This window comes from Taudactylus pleione, unplaced genomic scaffold (assembly GCF_031769625.1).
Source record: "Taudactylus pleione unplaced genomic scaffold, aTauple2 ptg000018l, whole genome shotgun sequence".
NCBI lineage: Eukaryota > Metazoa > Chordata > Amphibia > Anura > Myobatrachidae > Taudactylus > Taudactylus pleione.
The window spans coordinates 16,575,983-16,590,104 of NW_028284420.1; the positions used below are offsets into that span (position 1 = coordinate 16,575,983).

Genomic DNA, 14,122 nt, shown 5'->3' on the forward strand with positions numbered 1-14,122 from the left:
TCTCTCCAACCATAATATCCCCATGGTATCCCTGTGGATCCTATGGACCTCAAAGAAAGGAGTTATCTAGGTTAGTCTAATTATATGTACAATATGGCACAGTGTAGTGCGCAACACAGATATACAGAATGCGATAGCCCTCACAAATAGAGGGAGATGTGAGGTACAACGGAACCCCCTATACCTCAGTATTCCAGGGTTATAATGAAAGAAAGGGAAAGGTATAAGCTGACAGTTTGAGAAAAAATAAACCTACAGCAGCGCTAGCACGAGTCACATACAAAGCAGAGCATACAATATAACTACAGTGGGCACTAATACAACTACACAGACCGCAGTGGCTGGTAGGAAATAGCGCTGTATAACCTGACTTCTGGGAGAGGTATACAGGGAAACCGGACCCAGCGTTCCCAGAGACCTGGGACTAATGCAGAAAATGGCTGCCGCGAGTCTCTGAGGGGGGGGATGGGGGAGGAGCAGCTCAGGGGTGGCTAGACCACAGTGGAATGGTGCCCTGAGCTAAGGGAGGGCCTTCTTGTTGACATCAACCACCAGATCCCTGGCCTTAGCTGTTCCATAAGCCAGTATAGGTTATACCCTGGTGGTCTAGTGGAGTCCTGGATGAACCAGTGTCCACATCAGCGCCTCGGGTCTTTTTCCTGAGACCGGAGGTAAGACTGCGCATAGACGCGCGGGAACCAGCCTTACCTGTCTTCTTGAGTCCCGGCTGCAGTCTGGGGCCCGAGGATCTCTGTTAGCTAGGTCCCCCTGGAGCCCCTCCGAGAATACCTAGCCGAGGGCTAGAGTTGCGGCGCCGCGGAGGCGTGATGGAGCAGCAGTGCAGACGTCCAGAGGACTGTCTAGCACTGCTCTATAGAAACAAAAATTAAAATAAATCATAAATATAAAAGCTTGGGCTGCTTAATAGTAGCCCCACTGTTATAACGGTGATCCAGCTCCTGCCGGACACCAACGAAACAGAGTTGCCTTCCGGCTGTAGGCAGGGTTTGGGGGGAGGGGGGGTGGGGGAAGGACAGGAGCATCCTAGGATTGAAAAAAGCTCTGCTGTTGGTGTCTGGTCCTCCAAGTACCACCTACACCCCATTGTCTCCCTGTGGAGCCCTATGGACTCTGAAGAGATGTAAAATAAAAATGTTAAAAACAAAAATAAATCTATGATGAAAGCTTGTTGATTGGATATAATAGTTTTGTCTAACCAGTTTGGGAGCACAGACCAGGACAGACGAAAAGAAAAAGGAGGATGAACCAAGCAACCAAAACATAAAAGACAATGCAGCCCAGGCACTAGAGTCATCTCCTGGTCCAAAAATGAAGCAAAAACTATTTGAAATTAGAGCATCTAATGATTGAAAGTACATTTTCCTGTGGGATGATGGCATTGAACTGATTAACTATTCCATCTCTTACCTCTCCATCTGCCCCGAGCTCCACACCTTCCATTCCAAACAATGTGTCGGAGGTAGAAGGGGTACTGCCAGATGGGTGTCGCTGCTTTGTCCCCTCCACTCTCAGCTCACTGCAGAACGAAGCACCGAAAACTACAATAAGATCCTGATAAATTATCAGCAGTAGGTTATAGTCATCCTGATCCCTGAAATTATTCCACTTGAATCAGTTATACAATAACTGATCTTCACAATTTTTCAGTTTAAGCAGAAAAATCAGATAGATTATCCTGCTTTCTGTGCTATGTTACAGAGATACAGCTGACATTTACAGGTTTGATAGGAGAAATACACTGTATGAGCCAACAGTATAGTGCTTTCCTGCTATCTGCCTCTCTCCTACGATGCAGGATCACAACTCCTTTTTTATTAAGGACAATAGTGTCTACCCTGCGAAATACACTTTCCCTTGATTTCCACTGTTGTACAAACTATGGACAGGACATAATACACAAAAACAATAGTTGAACTTAAAAGTAATATGAAATCCTTACACAAACCAAACTCACATTAAGTTCAATTCTAAAAGCCTAAATATCCCCTACATTCAAAAACAGGAATTCAGGCATATATTGGTGAAGATACAGTGCATCCGGGAAGTATTCACAACGCTTCACTTTTTCCACATTTTGTTATGTTACAGCCTTATTCCAAAATGGAATAAATTAATTTTTGTCCTCAAAATTCTACACCCAGCACCCCAAAATGACAACGTGTAAAGTTTTTTTGAGATTTTTGCAAATTAAAAAAAAAAAAAAAAGAAAAGAAATCACATGTACATAAGTATTCACAACTTTTGCTCAATACTTTTTGATGCACTTTTGGCAGCAATTACAGCCTCAAGTCTTTTTGAATATGATGCCACAAGCATGGCACACCTATCTTTGGCCAGTTTTGGCCATTCCTCTTTGCAACACCTCTCAAGCTCCATCAGGTTGGATGGGAATCATCGGTGCACAACCATTTTCAGAGCTCTCCAGAGATGTTCAATTGGATTCAAGTCTGGGCTCTGGCTGGGCCACTCAAGGACATTCACAGAGTTGTCCTGAAGCCACTCCTTGATATCTTGGCTGTGTGCTTAGGGTCGATGTCCTGCTGAAATATGAACAGTCGTCCCAGTCTGAGGTCAAGAGCGCTGTGGAGCAGGTTTTCATCCAGAATGTGTACGTACATTGCTGCATTCATCTTTCCCTCTATCCTGACTAGTCTCCCAGTTCCTGCTGCTGAAAAACATCCCCACAGCATGATGCTGCCACCACCATGCTTCCCTGTAGGGATGGTACTGGCCTGGTGGTGAGCGGTGCCTGGTTTCCTACAAACATAACGCCTGGCATTCAGACCAAAGAGTTCAATCTTTGTCTCATCATGGTCTGAGAGTCCTTCAGGTGCATTTTGGCAAACTCCAGGCGGGATGCCATGTGCTTTTTACTAAGGAGTAGCTTCCATCTCACCACTCTACCATTGGCCTGATTGGTGGATTGCTGCAGAGATGGTTGTCCTTCTGGAAGGTTCTCCTCTCTCCACAGAGGAATGCTGTAGCTCTGACAGAGTGACAATGGGGTTCTTGGTCACCTCCCTGACTAGGGCCCTTCTCCCTCGATCGCTCATTTTAGACGGCCAGCCAACTTTAGGAAGAGTCCTGGTGGTTCCGAACTTCTTCCATTTACGGATGATGGAGGACACTGTGCTCATTGGGACCTTCAAAGCAGCAGATATTTTTCTGTACCCTTCCCCAGATTTGTGCCTCGAGACAATCCTGTCTCGGAGGTCTACAGACAATTTCTTGGACTTCATGCTTGGTTTGTGCTCTGACATGCACTGTCAAGTGTGGGACCTTATATATAGACACGTGTATGCCTTTCAAAATCATGTCCAATCAACTGACTTTACCACAGGTGGACTCCAATTAAGCTGTAGGAACATCTCAAGGATGATCAGTGGAAACAGGATGCACCTGAGCTCAATTTTGAGCTTCATGGCAATGGCCGTGAATACTTCTGTACAATGAGGCAGAAAGTATTTGGACAGCCACCGATTGTGCAAGATGTTGCACTTTAAAAGAAGATGAGAGAGGTCTGTAATTTCCATCATAGGTACACTTTAACTGTGAGAGACCGAATCATAACAAAAATTTCAGGAAATCACATTGTATGATTTTAAAACAATTTATTTGTATATTCTTGCGGAAAATAAATATTTGGACAATCAAAAAGTTTAACTCAATACTTTGTAAAGTAACCTCGGTTGGCAATTACAGAGGTCAAACGTTTTTGAGGACAAAAATGTATTTATTTCATTTGGAAATAAGGCTGTAACATAACAAAATGTGGGAAAAGTGAAGCGTTGTGAATACTTTCCGGATGCACTGTATATCTATAAATAATATTTCTGCTAAATAAATTAAGAGCTCAACCAATATTAAACTAGGATTGAACCGTTCTTTTACTGCAGCAGCAGTCCCCCGTTGTGGTGGCTGTGCAGCATGCAGCCAATCACCATTAAGCTGTGAAAAACAACACAATATACGTGTAAAAATTGTGTTTTAAGTGAAATAAGTTGAACCTTGCCTCATTTAGAGGTGCAAATGACACTACAATCTTCCAGCATCACATTCACCCTTGCTGTTAAAGGGTCCTACTCCTTCCACTATCTATGAGCCCTTACTGCTAAAAGAACTGTAAAATAGGATGAGACAGTCTACATAAGCCAGTTCAGCAGAAAACTTTACCTGATATGTAGGCTCTCTCCATAAGGAAGAATAGAAAACACAGCACACAGGGATCTTTTAGCACAGATCAAGACAATCCTAGAAAATAAAGAGACAGTAACATGTAACTCACAATTATAGATTTGTTGAAAGCAGCATTATATTACAAATATTCTTGGTAAAGTACAAACACATTTTGCAGCACCATACAATCGTGAAAGAAAAACTTGTTCACCAATTCGGGGGTGGGGACTAGATCAGCTAGTGGCGTAACCAGGGAGAGTCGAGCGGGGCACGTGCCCTGGGCACTGTGTCTGACTAGGCGGTGTGTGTGTGTGTGTGGGGCGCTGCAAGCCGCTGTCCAGGTCACAGAAGCAAATAAGAGTAACGCATTGGCTGCTGCACCTACTGCATTTGCCGGGCACCCGCTGAGATTTTGTCACCAGCAGGCGCCCGGCAGCTTCTTCCTTGCAGCGGTAGCTGGAGGCTGTAGCCCACTCCTGAACTCCGCCTTTCGGTTCCCACAGTGAAGGGAGAGATGTCATGACGTCTCTCCCATAGTGCCGAGTGGGAGGAGCAGTAGGACGGCAATGGGCGCAGGAGCGGGGATTCAGGTAAGTATAGCGTTGTGTGTGACTGTGTCTTTTAGGTGTAAGGGGCACTACTACTGGGGGGCAATGCATAAAGGGCACTACTACTGGGGGTACTGCATAAAGGGCATTATTACAGGGCGCATTGCATAAGGGGCACTACGCTACATATGGAATGGAAAGTTTCCAGAGTGACAAGAAATGATGGAGTGTCAGGTTTTCAGTGGCCACGCCCCTTTTTTGGCACGCACACACACACACACACACACACACACACACATTTGGGGGGCAGGACCCATTTTTCATTTTGCACTGGGAGCCAAAGACCCTAGTTACACCACTGGCCACCTGATCTTTTTGTGCTGCAAAGGATAGAACTCTATCCCACACACTTTTTAAACGTCTATTGTCTGGTAATACCAAGACTGCCCCATGTCAGAGACCCCCAGAGTTTAGTGAAACCTTACCTCGCCACCTTCTGTCACTTTTAGCCAGCAAGAGTGTAGGTCACACAGTGCCATGTCTCTACCACAAAAGCGGCCTGTGGCACTGACCAACCACTTGCCCTGTAACACCCCCAAGGATGTTACTGCTGGGCAGAAGCCATTAAAGTGCTGGTGGAGCTCTTAATCTGCAGGCCGCCCATAGTTCAGCTTGTAGGGAGAAATGGAGGAGGGCAGTTTTATCTGAGCAGAGATAAGCAGTCCTGCACAGAAAGAGGATTATATATATCTACATACTAAAGACATTCTTAATTTAGGGAGAATCTCTATGGGGCAAATTAAAATTCAGAGGGATTTGGTGGTGAACATCGACACGATGTTCAGCTGCACACATATACACCATATATAGCCCGCAAAAAAGTTTTCATGCATATCTCTATTGGGTTGAGGAGACTCTTGCAATGTTGTAAGCCGTGATGTTGACATTCCGGTACGTAACATTATGGCCTTCATGCAGAATTTAACTTCCCCCTATACGTCAATAGTTACTCCATCAGCACACACAACCCTTCAGCGGACTCCTACCTGCTGTTCCGGGTGTCATATTGCCTCATATTTTTAATGAAGTGTGTTCTCTTCAAAACAGAGTTCCGTGGAGATTCCAGGATATTCTTAGACCTGCAAGAGAGGGATGATAAGCTAGTAGGCAGGAACACAATTCTATATGCCAAGGACGGTGAGTAAAATCGCCACCAGAGCAACCTAAGGAAAGGCAAATGCAATGCATGCCGATTAGTATGGTGAAAAACAGGATGAGTTAGTGAAGTACTGGCAGATATACAAGAGCACAACATCCTGAAGTTACAGATGTGTCCTCATACATCTAGGAGTATATTCACTAAAGTGTGGGTTTTTAGAAGTGGAGATGTTACCCATAGCAACCAATCAGATTCTAGTTCTCTTCTAGAAGGTGCTAGATAAATGAGAAGTAGAATCTGATTGGTTGCTATGGCCAACAACTTTACTTCTATAAACCCGCACTTTAGTAAATATACCCGCTAGCCTCAATACGCCATACAGCGCGAGATGCCTGGTGCAACGAAGCCGCTTGAGAGGTGTAGCATCTTTTATTTTTAAATATTGCTTCTTATTTGCATCGCAGACGCAGTGAAACATCACTCAGTCTACGACAGATGCTAGGCTGCGACTTTAACCTCACAGGAATTTGTTTTTAAAATGTATAAAGTCGCAGATAAAGCAAAAAGGAACATGGCATAAAAAAAAAGCTGCGGCAGCTGCATCGTAGCACTTCGTATATACAGATTCAGACTAATTTACACACAAATGTACAAATGTCGCACATCAAAATGATCAGTGCAATCTTGCAAAGTAGTTCTGTCGCTTCCAGTTGTTTTATTTGAGTGAATCATACCCTTTTTACACCAGAGCTAAAAGCCAGGTTATTGCAGGGTTAACCCGGGTAGCTCTTTGGTGTAAAAGGGGAAAGGGTTGGATTGCCGAGTCGAGTGACCCAGCAATCCAACCCAGGTAACTTGCAGGGTTTAACACAGGATGGCGCAATCCGGGTCACGGTGACCTGGATCGTGCCACATGCCTGCCGATTGGCCGGCTTCAGTGGCGCTTGGAGATGACGTTATCTCAAAGTATCCACTTCAACGCCGAAAAAGCGTCTCTGCAGACCCAGCTCCGATGTGAACAGCGCCAACTCAGGAATATACTGGGTCGGCGCCGGGGTCAGACCCAGAATTTCTGTATAAAAGCAATATAAGATGCACATTATGAGTGAAAAAGACTCTCGGCACACATGAGTCGCACAGGACCCCGAGGGCTGTTTGCCGCACCTGAAGTCACAGTGTATGAGAACACATCTGTAAACAGATGTTAGGCCCTAGCACAGAGTTACAGCAGAATACACAGATCATCTAAACTTTTTAAAATTAGGACTGGTGATAAAATATAAAAAATTACAACTAAGACCCAAACTCTGTTACAAAGCAGACTTTTGTATCATTAACAAAATATATGTAAATGTTTACAGATACGTTAAAGATAAGATGTCTACTTGGGGAGTTGCTCGGCGTACATAGTTTCCTGTTCTGCAGCACAGAGCATTTCATCATTATATTATAGGAATGCACAAGCTACTAGCGCAATGCTGAAAACATTTGCTCTACAAAAGGAAACTGAAGCTGGCCACACACATGGCGATCTGCACACGATCAGCCGATATGTACAATTTGTGTACGATTTCCCTTGAAACTCTCCCTGGCAGCTCTGCACACGATCTCCACACGATCTCCACACAATTTGGTGTCCAATCTTCAAACGATCTCTCCTGCAGTAAGATTTTTACAGTGCATCGTGTCCTAGATTGTCAGATCTGCCCTACTGCACGGCAGATCTGAAGATGCGATGTGCGACCAGCGGGGAAGCGCATCGCATCGTGATCGTGAGTGGGGACTCACGATTTACTCAGGATTTGGCCATATTTTACACGATCTGTCGTTCCAATGTGTCGGAATCGGCCAGATTGGGTAAAATATCGCTGTGTGTGTGGCCAGCATGAGTACTTGGGTAGTGATTCGGAATGTATTAAATAAAGCTATAAATATAAAGTAATATCAGCTCTACATCTATAAAATATATAAATCTTACATTGTAGAAACACATTCCTTTATAGTACACCAACATAGACACTTTGTGGGCTGAATCAATAGGTATGAGAGAGCAGCCTATCAATACCTCCCTCAAGTATTAGGCACTTTAGTGACATAAAAATTATAGCAAGGTATTAGCATGCACTGATGTAAATATAAAGAGGCAGGATTAGTCTTGTTAGTGGTCTGCAATTTTGTGACTAGAAAAATACCTCTGCACAGGTGGAAATTCTGCTATGTCATCTAGAAACTCTAGGGAGCAGCGTTGAGACATGTGATGTTGCCTGCAAGAGGGAGGCAATCATCAAAATAAGAGCCAATATTCTTCACAATCTAGGCAGAATATCATATTAATTCTCACAGGGATCACAGAGGTGCTGGGTTGAGGCATGGCCAAACGGAGAGCTGATCCCTCTAAGAAAAGCTGACCCCCCCCCACAGTGATTTTTTGTGACAATCATTCATTGCAATTACCTATTTTCGCTTTTATATACTGATTCATACACTTGGAGACATAGTAGCACTACGAGTGAAGTGCATTTTTAATTAGAATTTATATATACCGGTGATCATTTAGCAAATAAATTAGTTACCCTATTTACCATTATTGTCTACTATTGTTTTAATATTCATTATTTTGATTCACAATACGATTAGTCCAATACAGATTGACCACTATTGAGAGCACTTCATTTCTATTTCTTTCATGGCTGCTGCTGATTCATAAAGTTGCCCACCATGGTTCATTCTATTGCTTAAACTAAGAAATGAGTGTCGGGATCACTTTCTCAATAATTCGACACAACAGTGTGGCCAAACTGGGCAGTCCAGTTATTTGACATTCATACCAAGCAGCTGGATTGCAGGAGGGCCTGTTAGCATGTTCGGTGATATTTGTGAACATACACTTTAGTAAACAGATTGACTTCAGTTGGATCCTACACTATTATACTAGAAAAAAAAGGGAAAATGCAGGTGCACACTAAGCACTAAGAATACTGATGATCAATACATTTATAATAAACTCCAACAATTTTAAATAAGGTTCTTCGTAAATGTTTGGCCACAAAAGTTTGCCCACCTAGCTTATCAAGGTGTTTGCCCACCTACCTCGTCATCAGTATGCTTAGTGCTAAGAGTGTGCACCTGCATTTTCTGCGTTAGAAGTACAGGTCTCAGTTTAATACTAAGAGGTGCTACCATACCCGGTGTGCAGCCCAGACCCCTTTTTTCCTTTGTATGTGTGTATTTAAGGTACACTTGAAGATGAGACCCCTTTTCCTGGGCTAGCACTCCCCCACCTGCCCCAGTTGATTTTACGTAGTATAGGTTTGCATTGCAGTACACATTTAATAGGCACTATTAAAAGGCAAGTCCTAGATAAATTTATACAATGTGTCAGTATTAGGGACCCACCTGATGAGGTTCACCTTGACGAGGTAGGTGGGCAAACATGTACTAAGAACCTTATTTAAAAACTATGTTAACTGTTTTGAGTTTATTATAAATATTTTGTTCATCGGTATTCTTATGCTGGCCATACACGCTACAATTATCGGGGCGATCTGCCTGATATCAGCGGATCGCCCCGATAATTGTAGCGTGTGTGCGGGCGACCAAGGGTTAAATATTGCTCGGTCGGGCATGCAGGATTGTCCAGCATGCCCGTCCGATGCGATATTTACCCGGTAACTGTCGGCCGCATCGGGCAGTGTATGGAAGGAACAGGGAAGGAAGGAAGGAACAGGGAAATGTCTCCTCCCCCGGGGGCGGAACGCGGATGACGGGCTGATACACTGTGAGATTTCTCTCACAGTGTATGCCGGCGACATCTGCGGCTGGCAGCCGGCCAGATAAAATGTCTGTCGGTCTGACAGACATTTTATCTGGCTGTGTATGCCCAGCATTAGTGCTTAGAGTGTGCACCTGCATTTTCCTTTTTTTCTGCATTAGAACTACAGATCTCAGAATGGTAGCACCTCTTAGTATGTTTAAATTAGGATGTGCAGCCCAAACTCCCCTTATTACACTATTATACTATACAAATGACGTTACGGGGACACTGCTAATATTTCAAGTGATAAGCGTATGAGGCTATGACTACAGTCAGATCAGCCTATTTAATACACAATACAATTAGATATGTAACTGTACAACTTATGCAAGGTTAAATTAAAATGTTAAAATACCTTAATTGAAGTAAATTGTTCCACAGATATTCAGTACAGCAAAATAAAACATTATTTTTTTTAACATTTATTTTGCAATATCAGACACCTCCAGTCTAGCTATGCTTTGTGTTCCAAGCAATAATTAATTTGTAGCTTTTACAGTACAGATCGAAAGCAAATCCCAAGAGGCAGGTAAGCAAGCAGAGTAGGTTACTTGGGTATATTAAGGGTTCATCTCACTGACCGTATGTCACAGAAACACAAGCAAAATTACAAAAGAACACACCTATTTCTCAATCTACAGTGAAATATGTTTTTGCTCTACAAGTATGAGGACAACATGGAATATGTACAAGTCCCTCCATTCAGCATAAATATGTTAAAAAGATAAAGTTCACATTGGAAAAGGTGGGGAGGGACCTTGCACCCAAGTGAATAACTCCAATAAATAAATAAAAAGTTCAAAAGTACGTGTCTCTCTATACAGTTTCCATAACATTCTGTTTCATTGTACTGCACTATTACAGCCTAGAATTTCCTTTTATTTCAGCAACACATAGACCAAGTATCCACAAGAAAACATTGGCATTTTATGTGTTACTCTTTAATAGCAATGTCTCCATGTTGTAATTCTCTTCTGAAGTACACCTCTTCACCGTTTTTACAGAGGGGCAGTTTAAGCAGAAAATTAAGCTGATTAAATAAAGTAGACGGAAATCTCCATCGCAATGGTTACCACTATTGACCGGGAACAGCAGCAGTAGACAGTACCAGGGTATGACGTAAGCTTATCATGTAACATGATTCCTGGCATGCCTTGTCTGGTGAGATATGCCCACAGCTAACCACAATACTGTTATGCATTCAGGAGTTTCTATCCCATGTAAAGAGATCAAGGGAAAACCAGTAAACAATAGAGATAAAATTAAATAAATTGCCTGTCAAAAAAAAAAAAAAAAAGCAATGACCGAGGCAACAGTTGTAGAGACTCTTATATGCAGTGTCCGGCGGTTGGAATCCCGACAGCGGCTGCCCGACATGGGTGGTAATCCAGATTGTCCCCAGGTAATTATTCACTAATCTAACCTTCCCCCCCTAACCCTCCTTAGGGGTGCCTAACCCTGATCCCCCTTCTAAGTGCCTAAACCTAACCCCCCCTTCCCTGCCGCCTAAACCTAAGTCCCCCCCGGGGGATGCCTAACCCCAAGTCCCCCCTGGGGGTGCCTAACCCTAACCTTCCCTCCCCCTAGCTTAACCCTAACCTCCCGGGGGGGATGCCTAACCCTAAGTCCCCCCCGGGAGCCCTAAACCTAACCCTCCGCCCCTGCGCGGCTGTCCGCACTTGGAGCCCGGCATCACTTCGATCGGGATGCCGGGCGCCGGTAAATTGGCAGGCGTCTAGATTCAGACGTCTGTCATTTAACCCTTGCCGGGATAAAGCAGTCGGGAAGCCGGCTGTTGGGATTAAGTCCGCGGCTTCCCGACTGCATACCCTATGTAGAACTCTAAAAAGTTTTAGTCAGACAAACTGAACCGTTAAAAGATTTTGCGTCTGCGTACTGTGTCCATGTTATCGCTCCTCTGCGGCCTGTGTTATTGGGTGTGGGATTAGTTCCTACTTCATAGAGGTAGATGAGGCAAAGTAAGTGGTGCCCACTTTAAAATCAGTGAGCACCATGCCAAAACAGAAGAGGAGCGATAGGACAGAAAAAGTGAGGGAACAAGTCTCCTGCAATATATCAATTAATATTGCTGTGTTTATTATTGGGCTCATTATTGAACAAGCTCTAGAGCTAACATAAACAACAGTTAATGGAATGTAACCCATAACCCCATCGCTAGCATTTGCGCCTATTACTATTGTTTGGCACATTACTACTGCTGAGCATATTAATGGGGTTGGCCAGTCCCAATTCCCCCCTCACTACATAGGCTACACGGACTGTTATATTAAACAATGTTCCCCCTTCTGCATGATCACCTAATGTATAAATGAAAAATGCTTTTAAAATATTAGAAAATGTACTTCAAAATGTATGAGAACCCATCATGGTGGTTCAGCGGGGATTAGCGTACATCCAATAGCTGCAATTACTAATTGTGGGAAGTGGAGAACTGGTGTTAATCCCTCTTCCATCCCTGTGTATTGTTGGGAATGATGGAAGGCAACACTGGTAGCCCCACCATAGCTTCGGTGAGGGTTTGCCCGATTCCTTAAGGAGTAAGTAGAAGAAGAGTGGGACTTGCATCTGTATGCTGCTCCTCCCTCTGTCTCACCCTGGCAGTGCAAACATGGACACAGGGCCTGATTCAGAGTTGTACGCTATTGCCACTGCAGCCGAGATCCCGTACGCAGATGCTGTCCGAAAAAATGAAATGTTGCAGCCGCCGGGGTATTTATTGAGATGTCCACTGGCGTCTTTGTATGTAGATGCTTGAATGTGCAAAGACACAGCATTGGTCGCAGATCATTCAATGTTACCAGTCCTGAGTGAGACTATAGTTCCACTGAATGGCCAATGGAACTGAGAATCCGCAACCATTTGCATACCGGATCGCAGATGAAGGATGTGACGCCCCCGAAACGTGTTTTTAGCTGACATTCCCCATTTACCATCCCTTCTGATTGTAACTCACACTGCGAATAAATAGTCGCTGCGAACTACTACGGTAATGTACTCTGAAGCATGCGCAGCTCGACTCACACAGCCGATAATCACTCAACTGCGAAAAAATTGGCGTAGCGTACAACTCTGAACCAGGACCACAGATACATATGTACATCTGACTGGTCCACAACAAAAGAACATAACAAGGCTCTAGCACAGTTTATCCTAAACCAGCTGTTTATTTACCAATACTTAATCACTAGAGAAACTACTACAACATAATGAGTGTAATGCTCGAGATTGATCTACCGTATAAATTCCATTTAATTATACATTTACTTGAAGTTTATAAAATATGACCCTTATTAGCAATTACTTAAATATTCTGGAAAATTTAAGTACTCCTGCCAGAAAGCCATTAAAGTTTTATTTCATGAACTGATTTCAAATGGCATTCTTATTATGCTCGATTTGATGAGGTGCAGTTTAAATGATAATTAAGTCAAAACATTTATCAGTTTAATTGCAGAGCTGAACTGTAGCTGAATAGCAGCTATAAAGTGGGGTGTGTGGTAGGATATATCGACAATCATAATCTTGGCATTTGTGTCGACATGGGCATAATATCAACGTTCATCATGTAGACCAGTGTTGGCTAACCTTGACACTACAGCTGTTATGGAACTACATAACCCAGCATGCACTGCTACAGTTTTGCTATTAGGGCATGCTAAAACTGTGGCAGGGCATGCTGGGATATATAGTTCCACAACAGCTGGATTGTCAAGTTTAGCCAACACTGATGTAGACAGTGGTGAAATGTCGACATATATTCCCGAGTGGCCCAGCGGTGACTTACCTGCTCCGGGCGAGTGCAGCGGTTTCCGGGTCCCGGCAGTCATGTGACAGTCACTTCCGGGTCAGACTCCAATCCTTCGGTATTCGGGTAAGTATTTTTCTGCTGTCCCCTAGGGCTAATCCCTACACCTAATCCTCCCTCTAGAGCCTAACCCTAACCTTCCCCCGCCCCGCAGCATAAGTTTAATGTCGACATTTCACATGTCGAACATTGCTTGTCAATATTTTGCCAATGTCAACATCATAAATGTCAATATTGTGGTGCCAACATTCTGACTGTCGATAGTCGTCATTGTCGATCTCTTGTGGGGAGTAGCAGCAGGAAGGAATGTGTTACTACGCAGGATTTGTGTGCCTTTTTCCAGGTATATATTTGACTGCTACGTAGTCAGTCACATACATAAATCCATAGTCAGCACTTTAGGGGTAAGTGGACTAGAAAGTGCCGATGTTCACATTTCTCACGTTTTTTTAATTTCATGGTGGGAGATATTTGACCCTGTTCTTTTTTGCAAAACACATATATGGTGTACAAACTTATTTCCAAACACACTTGCCTTCGCCAATATGAATGGGAGCTGCCATATTAAATTGGACAGG

At 43.6% G+C, this 14,122-nt stretch overlaps 1 protein-coding gene across 3 annotated transcripts in view; it reads right to left on the minus strand.

Moving 5' to 3' along the window:
* The window catches only part of CABLES2 (Cdk5 and Abl enzyme substrate 2), a 66,639-nt gene that overhangs the window by 34,075 nt on the left and 18,442 nt on the right, over positions 1-14,122 (minus strand). For 2 of the 3 annotated variants that reach the window (XM_088442799.1, XM_088442798.1), the window contains exons 2-5: positions 8,097-8,168; positions 5,792-5,884; positions 4,195-4,272; positions 1,429-1,537 (exon numbers count right to left, since the gene is read on the minus strand). In XM_088442799.1, the coding sequence (XP_088298925.1) occupies positions 1,429-1,537; positions 4,195-4,272; positions 5,792-5,884; positions 8,097-8,168 (352 nt within the window). The remainder of the gene's footprint in view (positions 1-1,428; positions 1,538-4,194; positions 4,273-5,791; positions 5,885-8,096; positions 8,169-14,122) is intronic. The other variant, XM_088442800.1, reaches the window with a different exon arrangement.